The following is a 23289-nucleotide window of genomic DNA, read 5'->3' as shown; positions in this document are numbered from 1 at the left end:
ACGGTTAGCATTGTTTATTCATTCAGATTTAATGACAGCAATAAAGACATTGTCAAAGAGAGGCAAAGTAACGACCTGCACATGAATGACATTCCCTTTTTAACTCTCATTATGCTTAACTCAGCTCTTTAAAGCCACACAAATAATTCACTTTATGTTCATTACTTGTAGAGAAGCTAAGCCGGGTTGAAGTTCACACAGCATGGCAAGCTGTTAATGAGGTAGCCGACATTACTTAAATCAGAAATCATGTTCTCCTTTATTTTATTGATCTTGTTGAAATTTGCTTCTGATTATAAGCCGAGTTGCTAGAGTCGAAACAAGGAAACAAATAAAAAGCCGTTACACTAACCTGTTGGTTGTTACAGCTCAGTTTGTCAACATGAAGGCAAAAAACAGTGGATGTTTTCTGATAACATTTTTCCAAGATTCATGCTACTTGTGCCAAATATAAAAACATTTTTAAAGGATTTTACTGGCTGAGTTTCTGCATGTCAATCTCAAAAAGAAGAATATGTTGATAAAACAAAAGGCGGTTTGTAATAAGACAGTATGGTAGACCTAATAGAATATTTATTGTGAGGCATGATTTTCCTCATAGCAATGCATTTAGCATCACATGACCCACATTTACGACTGTGGCCGATTGACCAAAATTGATACAATAGTTTGTACAATTTTCACTGCCTAAAATTATAGTTTTTTTTTTATAGTAAGATGTACATGTTGTGGTTCAAGCAGAAGAGTTTCCTTATTCAAATTATGAAAATGATGGCTTATTGCTGCACTCATTTCTGTTATTAGTAGCAAATCACATGAACAACTCAATGTTGTTCATGTGATTTGCTTATGAATATTAATTCCCACTTAAATTATAAATCCTTAAACAATGCCTTATATATAACGGGTTTTTCTTAAATAAGAAGTAATGTCCTAAACAGCTTTATAGCAAACAGAAGTAAACATGGCACTTGTTGGGGAACTATGTGCAGCAGCGGATCAATACAGATTCAATGCACTAGTGAGTATTTACATCACCAGGACAGTGTTTGTTAGATTGACTCACAGTGCCCTCACTCATATGACACATGCCATGACAATAATGTTAGATAACAAGAAGGTCACTCAGAGAGCACAGACCTTTGCCATGGCCAAATGCCCTATTTTGCAATTTCACGGAAGCGAAAAAAATACTGCTTCCATGGGATTCAGATCAGCACCAACATGTAATGGCTTCTTCTTTTGCCCATGGTACATTCTTTCACCGAATGTAATGAAAATCAGGCCACTAGTTTTTTTTGTTAATAAGCCCGAAGAAGCCCAACAGCAATCATAGGCTTCTTGTTGGAGTAACAATGGAGCTCTATAGTTTATAAACTATACCAGGCTTCGGTTGCACTGACATTACCTGCCTAGTTATTGTTGATTTGGTGTTGTCATGGCTTTTGTTGATAATAACAAATTCTTTAACATTTTTTTTCCACTGTTTAGATTTCAAAGTTAATTATTTGTTAACATTTGCTAAATAATTTAAATCAATATGAAGATATCAAATAATCTAAGCATCCTATGCCTTTCTCTCAAAGGTCTCCTACAGATTCCTTGATTTTGGGGCTCGGGGTCGGGCCCAGGGGGAGCCGCCACCATTGCGTCCAACGAGTGGAGTGCCAACGGTAGCCCTGAAGATGGGCTGGACGGGGAGAACGATGACAAGGCCATTGACGGGGACGCCGAGGGCGTGTGGAGCCCGGACATCGAGCAGAGCTTCCAGGAGGCCCTCGCCATATACCCCCCCTGCGGCAGGAGGAAAATCATCCTGTCAGATGAGGGAAAGATGTATGGTAAGTATGCTGGATAACAGCCAGAGCAACAAAAGAACAACAATTCCATAGAAAACAGTCCCATAATGAATGCACCAAAATGAGAAAACCATCCATCCCACAGAGATTTGTGGTTAAAAGAAAACAAACACGCACCATGAGGCCATAAAGAAAAATGAGAAAAGTACTTTTCTCCCTCTTGTGCTCTTGTCACTGCTTTGACACAGAGGTGTTTTCTTTCCACTCGGTGCTCTCTTAAACAAGTCTGTACCTGTTGAGTTGTGACCCCGGGCCAGGTTCTTCCAGTCTCTCAGAGCCGGTTATTGCCGTCCTGAGATCATCTCCGCTCCTCTCCTCTTGATTTACACCTGTCTTTTTCTACTCTGTTTTTCTTTACAGCACACTGTTTTATGGCCTCTTCTCTTCCTCGCTACACTTTCAGTCACAAAACCTGCTCTTCGCTGAGCGTCATGTACTTGTTTCTCCACAAACCGGTACTGCGGGGAGAGTTTCGCCTGTGGGCTGGAGCTGGTTTCTGGAGAAGTGTTGCGTTTGATGCAGGATGGCTCGGGTAAATTGGCAATAATTAGCGCAGCGTGAATCCAGGTTCAGGAACAATAACATCACTTTGGAATGTTTAAGATTTTAAACATCCACATGGTTTCAGAATATTAATGCTGTTTCCTGCAGTGTATTCATTAATGTGCAGGTGTTGAGCCTTTAATGCCCTGAAAAGCTCCAGATGGATATGTTGGCAAGTCTTCTGGTGGAATCACTGACATCCAGGTGTAGGGCATTGCGCACATTTGTCTTTCATTATTTTGATCCCACTTTCCCATTGCTGTTGTTGAGACAAAGCACGCTCTGCTAATTACAGTTAGCATTTGAAGCTTGGAATTTTGGTGAACAGCAACAAATGTTGATTGACAGGAACTGTGTTGCTTTCTTTACTGTTTTACACGCAGTTGTCCTTAACAAACCCCCTTTAGGCTTTGTGAAATTATGTTTTATTCACCATTGAAATCTAACTCCTTCTAGCCATGCTTTGTAAGCTTTTCCTGCCCTTTAATTATTGTCAATCATGTCTCAAAAACTTGAAAATTGATTCCGGCTTCAGAGGAACCATAAAACCATAAATCAGTGCCACCAAAGTCTCCGTGAGGCTGTTTATTTTAGACACATTACTGTTTGTTTTTAAAGGGCCCATGTCATGCTTTTCTGGTTATTACCCGTCCCCTTGTGTGTTATGAAGGTTTTTCTGCATGTAAACGGTCTGCAGAGTCACAAACCCTCAAAGTACACCCTGTAGCGAGTAAAACTCTTAACACAGAAAATACCTGATGCTGCCCCAGAACGCCTCGTTGGAGATTTTTCTTTTTCCATTTTTGTCTTCCTTGTCATAGTGACGTAACGGACACACACTCACTCAGCCTTATCTTTTCTCAGCCGCGGATCTCTGCACCAGAGCTAGCGCTAGACTACTTTCGACGGACAGGATCGTAACGTTTCCGTCGAAATCCAGTATTATCCGTTGGTCTTTACACAACTCTGACGGGGGGGACGGTGGGGGAGAGAGAGAAAGAGAGAGAGCACGCTCGTGAACTGTCAACGGGGGGGCGGGGTGCTCGTGAACTGTCAACGGGGGGGGGGGGGGGTTAGCTTTGGCGCTGTTCTGAGTTTGCTATAGTCTGTCAAAAATAATGGACTGCTTTCAGATTTTTCCATCATTGTTAAAAAAAATCTGTCAGCCTGGCTGTGAGTGTGTGTGTGTGTGTGCTCAGTTCCGCGGTGTCTCGCTGTCTCGCAGACCCCACGCAGCAACCAGGAAACGACACCAGTAATCCAGCTCACACTGTCCGCTCCTCGAGTCATTTTCTGGTTTCTAACGCCATTGTAACACATACACACTGATGTTCCGCTGTAACGGTGGTGGACTCATCAGAACAGAGTGGGCGAGCTAACCAATCAGAGCACAGTGGGCTCATAGGGATGGGGGGGGGGGGGGGGGGGGGCAGGAGCTCCAACAAGGCGTGTAGGACAGAGAGTGAATACACATACTATACAGAGATGCTGTATGAGAAACCAATGTGATTTTGGAACATTGAACAATGTAAATCTATTCTAGTAGACCTCAACAATGGAATTATGATCAGTAGAAATGGCCATGTCATGTCCTTTAAAGCAAAACATGTTTGGCTGTCTTTACTTGACGAGATTCTTATGGTGTTATTCATCCGAGGTGGAATCTCATCCTATAATTTTTCAGGCAGATTCGGATATTCAAGGACGGGCACATACCTGAAATAACTCTGGCACTGTTTCAGCTTCTGTTGATCCTGGCTTAGGAATCATAACAGTGAGGAAACAAGTAGTGGATAGATCGATTACTAAACAGAATATAACAGCTTTTTTTTAATTCTTTAATCATTAATGTAATTTATCAATCAAAAAAGCCACACATTAGCTGATTCCACCTTTTGGAATGTTGGTTATTTAAAATGTAAAGACATTGCCTCGGGCTCAAGACAGGCACTATTTTTCTGACATTTAAGGAAAAACTAAACTTTGCATAAATAATAAATAATAAAAAAAAGAAATTGGCTTCAGCACTTGAACGGAAAAACTGTATACTGATTGAACTCATGTTACCATGTTAAAGCATTTCTTAGCTTGAATCAGTAGTAAATTCACATTTTGAAATCTAAATTCATCTGATAAAATTAATCAAATGTTAATTTTAGGCAAACTAGAGGGACTTATGCTTAAAAATAATAATACTTTTCCAGAATGGCACAACTACTTTACAACATGCTAAAAGCATGTTAGCGTACAGACCTTGTGCACAAATCACTGCAGGCATCTTTACATTTACCCAAATAACTCTTCAGGCCTGTTTAGCAGTGTAGTGTTGTGTCCCAGGCTCTATACATTTGTCATGAGAATGTCAACAAAGAGGCCGGCTTTGCACAAACCTGCCCCCTTAGCAACAAAGTGTCAGGACCCCTTTCAGAGGCCCGTTTTTTTCTAGAGCACTAAACACCCTCTCCATTTACAATAAGTCATCTGAGGCTCTGCTGGCAGCGCAGGCATGCCCAAGAAGAAGCCGTCTCACAAGGTGATTACCTCAGACATCTAAAAGCTGCCCTGACGTGAGCTTAGGGGAATGTTAACGATTGCACTGTGTAATACTGTCTACCTTGCAGTCTCAGACTTCCAGTGGCCTCTAAAATAAGTCATCCCTCCCATTGGGAATTCCACTTTTTCTGCCAGGATTTTTTTCAATTGGTGGGAAACATTTTGCAAATGTCCATCGCCTTAGCAAGATGACTGCTTCTTACATGTGTGTGTTCTTTGCGCCTGCAACCTGTCTAGACTTACCAGAAGCATTGCCAAGCATTTGCGAAGTTTAGGGTTGACAAAAAGTTCAAAAGAGCATAGCCTACATTTTAATTTCAATAAGTCACACATATGTTAACAGTACTTTGTACTGAGTACAAATCAAGATTTCCTCATTGATACTATCACAAATTCCCATTTCCACCTTTTATGATGTCTGTATGGTAAACATATGCCAGTTAGCTTAGCTTAGCATAGAGGCTCTAAACAGAGGAAAACATCTTGCTAGGCTCTGTCATTGGTAAAAAAGATGGTTGATTTAGTCTGAACTACTAGGAGAAATAGATAATATTTTGATAACTATGTTGTCATTAGTGCATAGTCACCTGAAACTCAAAATCGCTGTGAAATAGCCGTTAATACATAGTAGAAGGTCACAACATAATGATCAATGACCCTTGTAAATAAATAGACAAGTATAACCCTCATCAAACAACAACATTTTGATTTGTTTAAACCTTTGGTTTATATCACAGGTTAGCTTCAGAGATCCTTATAGCAGGTGTTCGATCTTTGAACAAAGGAAAGCTAGCTTCTCCCCCTGTCTCCAACGTTATGCTAAGCTAAGCTAGGCTAACTGCTGCCCATAGCCTTATATTCAACAGAGAGATGTGAGAGAGAGTGTGTTATTCTTCTCATCTGACTTTTGATTCCTTTGATTTTCCGAAAGCAATTAACATTGTCTATAAGCAAATAACAGTTTTGGTTAATTGGAATTACGCCTTGTTGGAATTTAATAGTTGGCACATTTTGCGACCTGAGTTCAGAGGAAGTGTGTGCGTGTCACAAAAATGTTGCTTGTCTTGTTTTGCTCTGGGGCTGTACTGACATGTCTTTCCTCTGAGTATTCTGGCCTCGACAGGTACGTCAAACCCCAAGCACACACCTCTCTGTCTCTCTCTCTCTGTCTCTGTCTCTCTCTCTCTCCCTCTCTCTCTCTCTCTCTCTCTCTCTGTCTCTATCTTTCTGCAGCTGTCTTTACTGCAAAGCATCTGGGTACAAAAGAAGAGAAAGATCTCAGTGCTAGAGGGAAGCTTATGTCTATTTTCACCTATGCAGACCACATTAGGACTTAGCAGCAGATCCAGTGCGTGCATTTGAAGTTGTGAGAGAAGATGTGTGAGGAGGTATAGGGGAGGGGGCTGAGCTCTGTAATGATGACTGAGCAGGCCTTCCCTGTCAGCCCACTCGCTGAGATGTTAGGAATGTTTTCAGTCATGGCTGAGCAGTATGTTAGCAATTTAGGATTACCTCAATGTTATGAGAAGGGAGGAGGGCAGAGAATATGGGTGGAGAAAGGGTTCAGGGGGAGACTGAGCTGGAGAGAAAGAGAGGTACTGTAGAGGGGGGGGGAGTGAGGAGAGATTACCTTTTTGCCCACTATCTTAGCATGGAAGTGGAAAATTCCAGCGGTCATATAGTAAAAGAAAAAGATAGGCGTGTCCTGCTGGGGAAGAGGTTAAGAACTGCAGCCTGCAGCGATCTGAGCCGTGTTGAGCAATCAGCATGGAAATCATAAGCAGTTTAAAAGAGGGTAGAGATATGGAGAGATAGCGATTGTGATCATGTAAGAGGCTGACGACAAGTAAGGCCGTGACTGTGATTTTACTAGAGCGTCTCTCTAGGACTATTATTTTCATTATTGATCAATTCTGCAAAAATAATTTTGAGCTGTATTTATTAGTTTATTCCATAGGGACATTGCAAATAAATGAAAATGAGTACAACATACATTATGTCAAGCTGCCTGAAAAATGCTCATTAACATCTGTATTTCTCATGGGTAACAATAACAGAAACATTATAAGTCACAAAATACAAGTACCGGTACATATATGCAATACATAAGGAAAAAAGGCAGAATCATTAAGTTAGAGTTAGAAAAAAGTGAAGTTGAAAAAACACCTAATGATATTCACATTTTACAAAAGAATACGAATTCAGTAAAGCATTTTTGCATGAATATCTTTAGACTATTCATCAATTGTGCAATATAATTGGTGATTATATTTCTGTTTATCGTCTGGTCAATAGATGGTTAATGGCTGCAGCTCTGTGTGTCTGTTAGCACCTCTCATGTTCCCCTGCTGGGTGCAACAGCAGCCTTTTCACGATCTGTCTGACCTCCACCAAGTCTGAGCAGATCTCTGTTGCCACGGCTGCAGCTGCCACTCACAACACACAGATCACGTCTCTTACTCTTTGTTGAAGTTACATAGAACACTGTGCACATATTTACTATTATGACCACCCATTCTTGGTTGCTGTTCTGACAAAATCAGGCGTTAAATGGTCCTTTGCACACCTGGTACTTTTTTCTAACACTTATGTCAGGTTTTTTATTTTATTAAATAGATGAATCTCATATAGCTACAGGTTTTTTTCTGAATGCATCATACCCACACTTTAGGGATCGAGAGTCTCTTGAATAAACTATTCAGCAGCTTTTTGTGTCTGAAGACAGGTTGAACACAGATCTGCAGAGTGATTATGTTGCCTCTCAAAATGTGTTGTATATGTTTTCTTCAAGTGCAAAGGTTAAAGTGTAGGATGAAGGATTTGGGACTCACTATCTCAGCGTTGATTTTGCTCCCATCACATTTTTGTTTTTATGAGTTAGTCCAATATAACTTTTAGGATGTAACAGTTGATGATAAATCCAGGCTTTTGTCAATTTGTTGCAGTTCTATCAGGATCAGGTTTGTCTTTTTCCAGCGAGCAGAAAAAGTAGTGTCAGAGAATGTCTCTTACAGTTCCATTTACAAATAATTTTAACATTAAACTTTATAAAAACTTTATTTGAAACTTTGAAATCAAACACTGAAGTGATTTGTCCTGCCTGCTTTAAAGTGTTGCTTCTGCAGCAAACTAAATATCATATAAAACAAAAGCTGTAACTTAAAATATTACAAAACCAACCAGATGTTTTGAAAAAAAAGAGATATCATCTCAGCTCACAACCACAGAAGTGCACTGTTCAACAGGTGAACCAAACACATTTTTGATTTACCACGCAATATAATTTCTGAGCTGAACACTCTAAGAAAAATGCATATTGTCTGTTACTTGAACTTATAACCATCATTTTTTGAATAAGAGATGACGTTTTTTTCTGGACCTTTCAAAGACTAAAAGTTTGCTGTGTATTTCATTTTAATGTAAGAACACCAAGAAGTTCTTATCTGTTTCTTTCTTAGTCAAACTGTAGTTCATACTGTATGTCAGTACTTTGCAATGAGATATCTGTGAAATTAAAGGCAGAACTCTGTGGTTGGGACAATGTAATGTGTCCCCCCCTTTTGCTCCTCTGCTGAAGAGATTGAGAGTGACAGTTGCACGGGGGTCGGGCTGGCATTGTTCTTCCTCTGCCATCCTGCGCTGGGATGGCCGGCAGCAGGTGCTGCAGTCCGTTGAGTGCAGGGTCACACGCTGGTGTTGTTTTGGGAATAGGGGGCTGCTGCCAGGTGGCAGTTGTTGGCAGAGACAGTTATGGCTTTGTGTTTCCTCCAAGAGTTACTGCATCAGCTGCCCCTTTTGCCCCTTCGGCCGACGACCCCCTACCCCAACCTAATGGCGCTCACCCCGGCTCTAACCCCTGCTACTCCCAGAGCTGGAAGTGCATGTGTGTGTTCACCCGAGCCCCGGCTGTGTTCGCAGGCCCAGGCCAATCAGACTGGCTAGCACAGATGTGACAGGCTTAGAGGAATGCTAGGAATGCGGAGGCGCTGGAGCAGGCGTGTCCATCCCTGGCCCGGGGCAGAGGGGGACGGGCTAGCTGAGTATCGGCAGACAGTTCCTCTGCTGGCCCACCGCCGGCTGACTCTTTTGGAGAGGACGGTGAGGGCTGCAAGCCTGCCGGAGATGGCCCGCAGGACTTGTATGGTAATTGCACTAACCAGGGCCTTCTGGAGGCCAAGTGCTACAGAGTGTGTGAAAAACCAGGACTTGTTTCTCCTGTCAATGTGTGTCTGGATTATGCAAAGACTGTTCAACTTCCTAGACACACAGTCTTTTGTGTGTGGGTTTAAGGGGGAACATCTTGACCGATTTTTATTGGTTTCATTTTCTGTAAGCAAGTTTTGAAGAGTTAAGGTCATTATTCATAATGATACAGCAGTCCGACCTCTCCTTTTGGCCCAACTTTCAGCCACAGAAACCCAGTAAACGTGACCTGGCAAAGAAACAAAGTGAAAAACACTGATGGACTGATTTCCCCTCAAGACAACATAATAATGATAACATAATAATACACTTCATCCAATGGTGATCTTTGCCTGATTCCAGCTGCATTTTGCTGAAAAGGCAGTGCTTGTTAAATGTTGTGCACAGCAAAGAGGACCATGAAATCCCAGAATAGAAGTTGTTCTCTGCACAACCTGTTTGTGCAGAATGTCGAGAGTAGATGTTATGAGATGAAAAACATGGTTCCGTTTTCTTAGCACTCTCTATAATTAGGCTTCAGGGCCACGTGAGCAGACAATAAGTAGGTGTGAAACAAGCTAATAAAACTTGTGGGTAAAACTAAACAAAAACAAAACTTGAATACCTTATTTATTTTTTATTTCAAATAAAACACAGAACATTAAATACAATCTGCTATAGGAAGCGGAGGTGTTATTGTGGCCTGTTACCTGTGACAAAGTGTTTGCCTCAGGTCTGAGGAGCTCCGGGAAAGGTCACGATGCTGGAAAATATGGGCTCAGAACAGTCTCATAATACACACATGCACACAGAAGGATTCGCACTTGTATTTCATGATCCGCAAAAGGATTCACACTTCCGGATCCACACTTGTGTTTTTCAATGCAAACACAAATGTGTTCCATTTCATATACATGTAAATTAAATCCAAATACAGAAAAAAGTTTTACATATGTATTTTTGATCCACACATATTTGTTTTCCGTTTAAATCCCCTGAACCCACAAACACAAACCGCTTTCTGTGCACGGATCGCTGTGCATTCGTGTGTGGGTTTTTTGAGACTCCCCTGACGGTCAGCCGATTCGTACTTGTAATTTTTTCTATCTATAGCCAATCAGATGTCTCCTTCATTCTAAGCCAATCACATGAGCGCGCCCCCACGAGGGTAGATTTCTTGCGTTCATGACGTAGCGCTTCATGTACGCATTTTGCGCAGTCCGGAGCTGACAGGCCCATGGAGCCTGCCTGCAGGCGCTAATCTCAGGACACCTCCACTCTCAGGACATTGTCACTTTCCGAACAGGAAATGCACGCAAATACAAGCCTTTATATTATGAAGGTACAGCGCCACTTTCCGAACCATTGATGAATGCTTGTGTGTACACAAAAACGGCAGGCAAAACCGTTTTAAATGTGTGTTTCCTGTATAGCGAATACAGCTGCTTTATTTATGTCCGTATGAAGTTGTTGTGAGTGTGGAGGGAGCAGCTACAGGTTAGCTTAGCCTAATCGATCAGTGCACTACAAAGCCAGTGCTAGACAGTGAACTGTCAACTGGGGGAGCCCCGCCAGGCATTATCGGCCGATATTCACTCTAAATAGTTTGATCGGTGCTCTCTAAGGCCGATCAGGAGAGCTGGATCTGATCGATATGGACATAAACGCGAGTGAAGTGTAACCGGAAGCGAAAGAGAGATCAGATCAGCTGCTGAGTCTGACGGAGACACGCAGCTCTGCATGATCACCTGATGCTCCGCTCTCTGTTTAGCGAGCTGACCGGACTGCGCAAAAAGCGTATATGAAGTGTCATGAACGCAAGAAATCATATCCTCGTGGGGGCGCGCTCATGTGATTGGCTTAGACTGGAGGAGACATCTGATTGGCTATAGATGAGAGAAATTACAAGTACGAATCGGGTGAGCGTCAGGTGAGTCTCAAAAAACCCACACACGAATGCACAGTGATCCGTGCACACAGCGTGCACAGAAAGCGGTTTGTGTTTGCAGGTTTAAACGGAAAACAAAAACCGTATGTGTGGATCAAAAATACATATATGTAAAACTTTTTTCTGTATTTGGATTTTATTTACACGTATATGAAACGGAACACATTTGTGTGTGCATTGAAAAACACAAGTGTGGATCCGGAAATACTAGTTTGAATCCTTTTGCGCATCATGAAATACAAGTGTGAATCCTTCTGTGTGCATGTGTGTATTATGAGACAAATGGTTATTCAACAAATGACCAGAGTGCCACCTTCTGTCCATTTAAGGGAACTGTCAATTATGTAAAAATGAATTATCCTTTGTCATTTTGAATGTCATTGTTTTTATGCTTGACCTTCCTTTCTCTTTTGTGTTCCAGGTCGCAATGAATTGATAGCAAGGTACATCAAGCTGAGGACGGGCAAAACCCGCACAAGAAAACAGGTACACACGTTTTAATGACTGGAATAAAATAATATTGCATGAGTTTGCTTTTAGTTACTGACAGTACAAGACATAACAGCTACCTTAGCTCAGGGGTGTCAAACTCAAGGCCATCCCTGACCTCATTTTATGTGGCCCGCAAGAGTTTACAAAGAATATAATATACAATAAAATGGGTGTAATTGTTGAATATTTGCTTTCAATTATGTGCCCTAGACTTAGGGTTTCAGACGTAGTTATTTATAAATGTATTACCAGAACTGATAATAATCCAAGGCAGAGCCAATAATGTAATATAATACATTATTTTATACATATTATATATTTATATATGTATATTTATATAGTCTTAAAGTTATAACCGTCCCTTTGAGTGCAACCATAATGTTATTGTGGCCCGCAATTAAATTTAGTTTGACACCCCTGCCTTAGATACTTAATAGAATTATTTAGATCCAGATGACAAAACTGAATTACCAAAAAGCCTGGACCACAAGTAATTATGTACAAGTCTGGTTTGATATATACTGTAAATATTTATTTTGGTCAAAAAATCCCATGAAAGACCAAAACCAAAAAATGTCAGAATCAATTTAAATCAACCTATACCATGACTGTGGCTCACAAACCTTTTTCTGTTTCTTCTGAATATGCACATTTTAAAATGCTGTTGGTTACAAATTAAAAGTTTAACTTTTTAAAAAGGGAAAGTGGTTTCTTAAAACAGCTAGGCACTCTAGTTTTAAGTGCACACTACTCCAGCAGGAGTAAATAGTGTATTAATTGGGAACTATTTTCCGATTCAGGATCAGCGGATGAATACACATTTGATGCACTGGTGTAGGACTACTTACAAGATAGGCACTATCAAGACCTCCTTGTGTATATCCCTTGGAATAATTTGACGTATACCAGCTCAAGAGAAATGTTTTAGAAGGATATTAATCATATTTAAGTGTAATAGATTTGTTAGATTCGGGCTCATTATATAACAATTATATATTCAAAAAATGTACCTACTTTGAGAATCACCACGTTGCAGATGTGGGATTGAGTCACACTCACTTAAACTACGGTGCTTGTGTGTATAATAATAAAAACGCAGTGCAACAGGTTGACTCATTGTGTGTTTTTTGGAAAACAATGGGGGTCTCATAAGTAGCTTTATCAGGCTTTAGCTCCACAGGCTAAATGGGATCAGTTCATCCATCATTTTGGTCTTTGCATGAGGATTTTCCATAAAATAGATGATTGCCAACCCATATTGTTGTTATTGTTTGCATGAACTACTATAGATGATATCTCTGTGATCATGTGTGTGTCTGCCCGTGCATGTATGTGTGTGTGAACGCATCTGAGTGCATGTTGTTTTTATGCTCAAAAACTGTTTCGCACCCCTTTAGGTCTCTAGTCACATACAGGTGTTAGCACGGAAGAAAATTCGTGAATACCAGGCGGGTATAAAGGTAGGTGCCACCAACAGCCTCCGGGCTACACTGACTGGGCGTCTCTTTCCTCTTTGGTTACGGCTTCTCTCTCTCTTTCTTCCCCTGTCTTTTCTCTCCCTGTCACCTTTTCCTCTTCCCTCCTCTTGGCTATTCCTCTGTGCAGGTTTCTAGCCACTTGCAGGTTCTCGCCCGGAGAAAATCTCGCGAGATCCAGTCAAAGCTAAAGGTATGCGCTTCACCGCGGGCTCTGCGGGGGCTGGTAAAGGCTTGGCTTTGCACTAACCACCATATTTGTGAAAAAAAAAGTATCACTTGCTTTTGTGCAATCAGTTTCAGCTAGATAAGTGAATGCAAGTAAAATACATTGTTGAAGTATAAATCAGATATAAAACTATGCTTAAGGAGGTCATTCTCTGACACTGTCTTGCTACCGTACCATGCATGTATTGCACACACACACAACACTTTCTAACTTCTAGGTTAGAGCTCCATTACTTGTAAGACTAACATCACCACTCAGTAGTTAAATAGTATAGTTTCTGCTTTAAGGGAATGCTACACTAGCTGATATGATGAGCCCACTGAACTGTCATCCAGCTGCATGTTGTTCCAGCTCTTCCTCTGCAGCATACTGTACCTTTCCAAGACTTCATCTTCCCTAAAGCTCTCTCTACTTTGATACCTTTAGTTCCTTCAATGTGTCTGTTTCTGATGTGTTTTCATAAACGGCATTCATCTTCATCATATGACTCCTTATGACTTGTTTTGTAGTCCTTTCAGTCCCTCTGTTCTTTCCTTGTACTTTTTTTCCTAATTGTCTATCCTCTTTCACTCATAATGCAGACCTGTGTAAATACTGGAGACATTGTGGCATTCTCTAGTGATAACTTCAGTTTAACCTAACCCCTTTTTTGGACTAATCCGGCAGTGGACATCAGGAAATTGAAAAAGATAAATTAACAATCTTTTCACTTGTGTCATATGTAGTTTAGTTTAACCAGCAATGGCTTTTTACTTCCCTTACACACACTTTGATCCTGTGATTTTATAAAGTGCAGTTGGAAGCCTTAACTTTTTCATCCAGTGATACAAGTTTGTGAGCTTTCCATAAATGTCAAACAAATCTTTAATGCAAATTATTAAGACTGTTCATCATGCAATGCTCTCCATCCTTTTATTAAAGTCTCAGGACTTACAGAACAGAGCAGCCATATTACACCCCCCCCCCTCCACTCTTCTTACATTATGTCACATTATGGTATGAAGAATTAGGTTTAAATTCCAATGTTTGCAGAGCTTAAAAATCACTTTATTTTTTAAACACATGATCTTCATATCTAGGGCATATCTGAACCATGCCAGTGAAAAATACACTCTTAAAATTGATTTGACCTAAAGGCATACACACAATGGTTTAAAATCAGGTTTTAGGTTTTTCAAGGGTTGTATTATATTCTGTATGGTGACTTTACTCCTCTTCTCTTCCATCTGTGATTACTTTTGTTGCACACACAACCATCTGTATTTTGTTTCCTTCACACAACATTGCATAAAGTATAAGTTGACAGTTTTGTTCTAGCAAAAATATGTAATATGAAAAAAATATCCTCATTCTTCTGTGTTTTTGTTTACCCCATTTACATCAAATCATGCATATTAAACGTTTTGACTTTATATGTAATTTAGCATTTATGATGAACAAGTTCGCTTCAGTTTGAGGACAGCATTGGCAGCACTCAAATGAATCTTTAAATGCTGTTCATATATATTTTCCTGTATATTTTAAATGTTAAATATTGACTTATAAAGAGTGTATGCAGTCGCAACTCTGCCTTGTTCAAGTGTTTATCAAGCCTTTATGAAGTTGAGCCAAATTGTTTTTTTGGCAAAGACAAACACAGTTTCCAAGCCACTCTTTTAAGTTCCGATGGCAGACAAAGAGCAACTCCTTCCCCTGGGGATTAAAGGGAAACTGTTGCATCAGCTGAACAAACAGGAAGTTAAAGTGTTACTGCTGAAATGGCTACACACTGTAGTACCAGCTGTCCATTGGACGTAATACACTGAAGCCTTGTAATGCACTATACCTCCAAGGATTTCATCTTTGAACTAATTGCTCTTTGATGTTTTTCCTCTGTCAATCTTGTAGTGTGGAAAAAGTTTAGTGTTATAAGGGGTTGTGCTCCCAAATTATTCTGTATTATTATTGGGTTTACTAAAAGGAAATCTGTATAATAATATAGCCTTACACTTTCCTTCATGGTCTTTATACATGATTTTAAATTACATTAACTGCAGTGTATTATTTCAACCTTTTTATGTTGTCCAATGAAATTAGATCATAGATTACATTCAATGATGTAATGTTAAAGTTTCTAGCAACACATACTTACTCAACAGTTTTTAAAGGTCAGCTATTATGTAAAATATAGTTTTTCATGTCTTTTATACATTGGTGGACATGTGTCCCCTGTGTGTAAAGAGATTCTGAGAGTATCAGGGAAAAAGACCCCCTCTCTTTTTGTCCTGATCCATTTATATAAAAACCTGTCTGAAAATGAGCTGATCAGATTTTGGCCACTTTATGATGTCATAACAATTGTTTTGGCTTGTGTAACCATTAGCCAATCACCAACCAACGTAACCCCCCCACCTTATCACCTGAATCTCCTCCTAGAGCACCATTGTGTTCTTTTTAACCAAATATCTCTCAGAGGGGCGTGGGAAGTGGCTCCTTATTTTCATCTAAAGTAACAGACAGAGAACCAGCACTTCTGAAACAGGACTGAAACAGAGGGGTTTATGGGATACTGCAATGAGCGGTTTGGTATTTGGAGCCAAACACTTCAGAGACTTGTTTTGTATATATCTGAGACCCATAATATATTGATGAAAAACTGTATAATAGGGGACCTTTGAAAGATGTGATGATTCTGTATTTGAGCGTTCTTCTAACACCTTAATTAGTACTGAACCAGGGCAAATGTAAGATTTTACCCACCACTTTTACAGTTTAAAAACAGAAGAGGCAGACCAGGATTAAAAAAACACATTTTCTATCAACATAAACTAATTCATCTTAAAACATCATTTAGAACTGCTGAGTACTAATGGTTTCTCTCTTTTTTGATCCAGGCGATGAATTTGGTAAGTGGATCTGACTTGTGCAATATGCTTCCTTCCTCCCTTTGCTTGGCAGCACCAGTTAACTGTCCCCTTGCTGTGGCCCTCTGATGGCATGGCGTCCCCCGCCCCGTTACTATCCTGTAATGAAACAATGCTTAGGAAACAGCCACGCTTTGAACACCATACTGCTGCCACCCCTCCTGATGTAGTGTAATCCCCCCCAGCCTCTCCCAAAAAGCCAAATTCTTGCTTGCTTTGCATTAAGGTGTCTATTTGATTCGGGGGTCTCGCTTCTGAGGCATCTGTCCTTACATTGCAAAGTCACAGCTAAATTAGTGTGAGTGCATTATTTTGCGAACACGATAAAAAAGCAAGATAATGAAAAAAAAAGATGATTTGATATTTTTGTCAATCATGAAATACGTCTCATTCATCATGTTATATGTCTGTATATTTTGTTTTTCACTGACATAGTACTGCTTTCATTGCAGAGCAGGAATTTAATTTGCTGATGGAAAAACGTTTTATGCAACACAAATACAAACCTGCATTTCATACAAATGCCCTCTTCACTCTACTTTTCCTGTGGTGATCCTGGTAACACACTGACATTCAATTATTCTCGTGACCTGAGATTAAATACAAACGCGGCTTTTTCTTCTTACCTTTGCTTCATTCTGTCAAGCTGCAATAAAAAGAAAATGTCTATTGGAATAATTAAAATAGCTGTTTTTATAGAGGCTCATGTTAAGTTATCCTAAAGGTTGTGAAACATAGTCAACATTCAAGTGTTGTTTTAATTATTTATCAAGCACATACACATAAATACATGGTTGTGTTAGTCTATTCACTCCACTCTTATACAGCAGTAGGTGGTGTTTAGGTTATACTACCCTCTTGTGGCTCATGTTATTCCTCTGTTTCACTCTACAGGATCAGGCGTCTAAAGACAAAGCCCTGCAGAACATGGCAGCACTGTCGTCTGCACAGATCGTCTCCCCGAGTATGATAAAGAATCACCTTCCGCCACTGCCTCCTGCCCCCTACGGGCCACCCAGAGTTAGCCCACCTCTTGTTCTCTTACACACATTTTTGTTTTGAATATCTGAGTAGAAACAACATTTATTCATCTTTCAAAAGCAAGTAACATTTATTTTCTTGCTCTGCAGTTCTGGTCTTCAATCCCAGGACAGCCTGGACCCTCTCAGGAGTAAGTAAGCCCCTCTGTTGACCCTGCGGGATGCTTGTGGGGTTATATTTAGATCATGAGGAGAGAGATTGGTGTTATTGATGAGTAAAAAATGCATTAAGAGTGACTGAGGCAGTGCAGGGTTAGGTATAGTAACCTAACCCTATAGCAGGTGGGTATTGCAGGGCATGTTTAACGGATCACTTTTTTGCACACCAGGCTGGTTCTAGATCTCAACCCGGGAAGGAATCATGGGCTTGGCCGCACCAGTCATTCGTAAGTTCCCCCTAGCCAAAGTCCCGCTGTGAGCACAAACCAGAACTAACTCTCCTTCATCACTGCATTGTACTGTATGTTTCCTGCACTGATGTAAACTGCCACCAGGCAAATTAACTGCTTCAAATTCAATTGAGATGAAAGAAATGGGGGAGATAAATCCTCATCATTTTTTCTGTTTTACATTTACAACAAAAAAAGTGTTTTCATTTGTCAGTAAATGCACAATTAATTGATGCTATTTTGCATCAAGCAATGAAGCAGAAGGAATGAAGCAGGTGGACTAGCTGGTGCAACAACTCAAGCTCATATTTTGACACTAACAGGTTTTCACAATAAAATGCTTTTATCAGAAATACAAATATAGAATCACCAGAGTGCCGTTAACATCTGCTACTGATTGTCTGTTGTCGAAGTCATTGTCTCACTGAAAAATGTGTTTTGTTTCAGTATCAAATCTTTTGCACAGCCCCCATACCCAAGCCTATCAGGTCCTGTACAGCAATCCATACCAAGTTAGTATGAGGGAACAATCTGCGAGAATAAAACAAATGTAACCAAAATATACTTGTTTTTAAATGTTTGTGTGTGTGCCTCCAGGTTATGAGGGCCTGGCGCCCCCCCTTCCTCCGTCTGCTACTGCAGTGCCGGTGTGGCAGGACCGGACCATCGCCTCCTCAAAGTTGCGGATGCTGGAATATTTAGCCTTCATGGAGGTCCAGAGAGACCCAGAAAACGTGAGTGGAAATGCACAATAAGGCTTCCCGCATACAGAAATAGATAGATAACAGCACAGGCCTGGCAGGGATGTTAGGCCAGGGGAAGTTTGTTTTCTTCCCATAGGCACAGAGCTTAGTTAACAGAAGAATGTCATTAACGTGTTTGTTGCTCCTTATCCTAATGAAATAGTTAGAATGTTTTTTACAACTCAATGTTAATGTTGAAAAACCATCTTGTGCTAAAACAAAAAGGTAAAAAAAGAACAGGATATTAGTACAACCTAATACTCTCCTCTTTCCTTTTCCTCAAAAGTGAGCAGATTACTGTAGTTTTGCAGCTGATATTCCAAAGGTTAACCCCGCCCTCTCGTCCCTCCTGTCTCTGTCCACTGCAGTACAGCAAACACTTGTTTGTCCACATTGGACAGACAAACCCCTCCTACAGCGACCCGCTCCTCGAGGCTGTGGACATCCGGCAGATATACGACAAGTTCCCTGAGAAGAAGGGCGGGCTCAAAGATCTTTATGAGAAAGGCCCTCAGAACGCTTTCTTCCTAGTTAAATTCTGGGTGAGTTTTAGAAGATCATCGACCAGTTATTCATTGCTTTGTGCATTTGTCTTTCTTTGTCTGTTTTATGCTTATTATCCAAATATGGAAAAGTGTGAAATGTATTTATGTACAACTTTTTAGTGCAAGCTAATAGAGTAACAACAATATTTAAAAATACAAAACTGACCATGTAAATTATTTTTAAATAATTGCAAATGTAATTACATTTTTCTGACAAAAAGCCCATAAAATGTCAATGTTTTGTTCTATCAGTGACTTGATTGTGTACTGAGAGGCCTACAACACAATTTTAAATCTTGCCTATTTAAAAAGCATGGCAGACATGATTCAACCTACAAGTGGTAGCAAACTACAGCTTATGCAAACCACTTCCTTTTCTTATGAAACAACAGTGTTTTTATAAATAGATTGGTTTACTGCATTTCTCTTCAATTGTCTCTGCACACTTTATGTTGTCCACAAATACCTAGTCTCAAGAAGTTTGTCGAAAAACTTGAAAATACCCTAAAATCATTGTGCAACCCCAGGATACGAAGACATTTGGGTTACATCCAAGTATGTGATGATTATAACCAATCCGAACAAATGATTACAGGCGGACCTGAACAGCAGCGGCATGCAGGACGGCCCTGGCTCTTTCTATGGCGTAAGCAGCCAGTACAGCAGCCTGGAGAACATGACCATCACCGTTTCAACCAAAGTCTGCTCGTTCGGCAAGCAGGTTGTGGAGAAAGTAGAGGTAAGAGCGTGCACTTGTTCTGTATTCTCTTCTCAAACAACGCATATACAGCCAGCCGCTCCTCTTTAATTTACTGCTTCTTTGTTTATGATTGTGTGTTTCAGACAGAGTACGCCCGCTTGGAGGGAGGAAGGTGTGTTTACAGGATCCATCGTTCTCCTATGTGCGAGTACATGATCAACTTTATCCACAAACTCAAACACTTGCCTGAAAAATACATGATGAATAGTGTTCTCGAAAACTTCACTATCCTACAGGTAACACACGTTTAAATTGAGATTGTTGAAGGAGGAAGGAAATGTATTTAATATTATTTTACTTTAAGAAGTTTAGATAAAATGATAGATACCACTCTCATGTCTGTATGGTCAATTTCGTGATAGGGAATTATTCATACGTCCCTTAGTTTTACTTGAAATCCTCTCAGCTTTTACCTGCCCTCTCACTCCTCTTTAATGTAAATGGACTTGGACTTTTACAATGTCTCTATGTGATAAGACAGGCCCTTTCTATACTCACTGGTTTTCAGCTGTGGTGTGTCTTAGCTATAGGACCTCTCTTTTCAAACAGTAACAGAGTTAACAAAGAGGGTCAGAGAGCAGGAAAGACACATTGGAGTCAATCAATAAGGTTGATGACTCCTTGGGGACAGTTTGTACTCAATTAATACAATGTTGATAAGCATATGTCTAACTTCAATGTTGTTTGGGCAGAGGCAGTGTGACTATGGTGTCTTAGCTAATTCTACCACCTTAACTTGGAACACATCTTCAGTGTCGGACATCAATTCGAAGCCCTTCAGTGTATTTCATGTGTTTCCAGTGTTTTGGTCCAAAAATCTCATCACAATATGAAGCTATAGTCAACATCTTCTTAGCCTAGCTTAGCACACATACTGGAGACAGGAGGAAACGTACAGTTAGCATATGATCTTTTAAACGTTCATAACAAACAAATTAGATCTGTTTACTATTTGGCTTTAGATGTGTGTTTAGACGATTGTGTAACCTAAAAACAGTGCCAAGCTAGTTTTCTTTCGTCCTTTTGTCAGCCTTTACACTAAGCTACGCTAAGCTAAGCTCAGCTAAGCTAAACTCATCAGCTGCTGGCTGTAGCTTCACATTTGAGGTACTGGTGTGAGAGAGGCACCATGAATCTTCAAATCTTATTCTCTGCAAGAAAGCCAACCTTTGCCTTTTTCCCAAAACTGTTATTTTTACAAAATAAAGAAACAATCACATTTTATTTAACTTCAGTATTTCTAAACAGGCTTCTTCATTTTACATTTTTCCTTCAGGTGGTGACGAACCGTGACACCCAGGAGACCTTGCTCTGTATAGCATTTGTTTTTGAGGTTTCCACGAGTGAACACGGAGCTCAGTATCATGTCTACAGACTTGTTAAAGACTAACAGCTCTTCAGGGAGGTTCTGGAAAAGCCAGACAAAAGCGTGAAACAATCTTTCTTTGACCAGCTCAACCATCCAGGAAAAACAAACATTCAAACATTGCTAGACCGAACTAACATGGACACATTTATTGCTTTAAAGAGAAAGTCTTGTTCCCAAGGAAAAAAAAGAGTGAATTCTCAACGTGCCAACACACAAAGAAATGTTGAAGAATAACGGATCTTTCGAACAACCAGCTATTTTCCATGTGTTTAAACATGCTTTAGATGAAGTGGGTCACTTTTGTAAAGGTAATTGATGGAGCTTGAAATGTTAATTGAGGGAACGAGAATGTGTTTAGGGTTGAAAAGACCTGTTTTAGTATGCAAGGGGATCACACTCTGAGCAGTAAGAGAAGTGTATATAAGATTGAAGAAGTAGAGAGACAATAGGACCACGGAAGGGGAAAACCAGAGCCAAGTGGTGTTGTTACAGTAGGTTTGTAAGAAAAGCAAGTGCCTTTTCTCCAAAGATGTTATCATTGCCTGCCACTTTGGATTGCCTTTTTTTACTACCTCTTGTTTTTAAACAAACTGAAAAATAGTCAGACTGGTGTATTTTGTCCAAAAAAATTGGAAAGAAACCTCTTAGATTGACATCTTTTGAGCAGGTTTTTATATTTGGGCACACAGAGGAATGGGATAGGAGTAATACTTTTCATAGCCTATTGTTTTTACAAAAGATCGTCCCAAGTTTTACAGTCCACATGTATAGGGAGAAGGTTTTTGTGTAACCGTACTATTTAGTTTCCGCTTTTTTAAAATATTTTATTACAGTTTTAAAAATCAGGTCTTACAAGCATCTATCTATTACTGACTTCTGACACTAGGGATGCCTTGTACCATTGCCAGACATAAAGCCAGGGCTTTGCCATCCTTACAAGATCCCCTGTTATTTCTCTCTGCTTGAAGACGTGTACTTGGTTGCACTTAAAAGATCAAGAAGGGGTGGTGAAGCAACAGCAGTGCTTATTTTCTGCCTTGAGTTATGTAGCCTAATTGAAAAGTCATTTGTTTCTGTACTGTGAGTCAGTGGATGCTAAAGGAATATGTGTTACATAGGAGTATTTTTTGGAGGGGGACTTTCTGTTCATATTTGTGATCAAATAACTCAGCACAGAGACCATGGTTTAAGTGGAGAGAAGTTAATCACTGTTTCTTTTGTTTAAAAAAGACATTGTATGCTGTGAAGCTGGTTTATGTGCTTCACTGTTCTCCGCTGTAATGTGTGGAGAAGCTGCATCTGTTGATAAAAGTTCAGTTTTGATATTTAAGACAATTCTTTTTTACAAACCCAAAATAACAAAATGTCTTGAATGAGGGCTATTGTCTCTGTGCTGTGTAGTATGACGATTGATTGTTATTTATAGGGTGGAAAAGAAATAGTGGGAGGGCAAGGTGGGGAACTGGAGGTGTATTGATCATGTTCCACTGTGATGGAGATATTTAAAGTATTGCATGCCCCCGTATTAGAGACAAGAGAACTGTCTCTTCATGGATCCTGCTAGACAAGTGTCTACTCTGTGTGGTTCACTGGACAATTGTGCTATAAAGAGTTCAAATTTAAGATATTGTATGGCGGAAAAGTTGCACCTGGCTTTGAATATCATATTTCACAAGCTAGATTCAATAACAATTCTACTTTAGCAGGTCTCTCAATTTATCTTTTATACAGACATTTTTCGCCATTATCAATATTAATGTTTTGTTTTGATTCTGTTGTCTTTTGACTTTCAGTGTTTGCCATATGCTTCACTGAAAATAATGTGTGATTGTGCTGATATTGATAATTAATAATGAGATATCTAATGTATCATATTCTGAATGGTGTGGGCAGTTTTTCTGTTTTTGTTTTTTTTGGTTTAAGGTGGTTTACTGTTGTCTTTGTTACCATTGTGCATTGCAATTTTATACTTCAAAGTAGAGTTTGGACTATGTAATCAAACAAATGTATCTAACAATAAAAGACGCATGGTGCCTTTGGGGCCATTTCCCCCCAGAAAACGTATTAAAAGATGTTTGTAAATTTGTTTTGTCCATGAGAGTTCATTTTATTTTATTATTGCACACACCTATGAAACTAAATGTTGTGTATATGAGCTGGCTCAAGGTCAGATTCTACCAATTTTAAGGAAAGAAAGGTGTAGCCTAGCATTTATTTCACAGTTTTCAATTGGGGCTTGTTGCACCAAATTCTGTGACC

The 23289-nt window shown here is 39.9% G+C and overlaps 1 protein-coding gene across 1 annotated transcript; it reads left to right on the top strand.

Annotated features, from left to right (window-relative positions):
* Nucleotides 1-1708: 1708 nt before the first annotated feature.
* tead3b (TEA domain family member 3 b) lies at nt 1709-23116 on the top strand. The gene is made up of 13 exons (XM_079684837.1): nt 1709-1841; nt 11507-11571; nt 12975-13037; nt 16155-16166; nt 17079-17204; nt 17315-17355; nt 17554-17610; nt 18061-18125; nt 18211-18347; nt 18725-18898; nt 19497-19640; nt 19745-19897; nt 20938-23116. The coding sequence occupies exons 1-13, from the start codon at nt 1835-1837 to the stop codon at nt 21049-21051; spliced, it is 1158 nt and encodes a 385-aa protein (XP_079540963.1). The 5' UTR covers nt 1709-1834; the 3' UTR covers nt 21052-23116.
* Nucleotides 23117-23289: the final 173 nt, after the last annotated feature.

This window comes from Notothenia rossii (genome assembly GCF_949606895.1).
Source record: "Notothenia rossii genome assembly, chromosome: 5".
Classification (NCBI taxonomy): Eukaryota; Metazoa; Chordata; class Actinopteri; order Perciformes; family Nototheniidae; genus Notothenia; species Notothenia rossii.
Note: the sequence above shows the minus strand (reverse complement) of the source record. Positions and strands in the feature narration are given on the sequence as shown.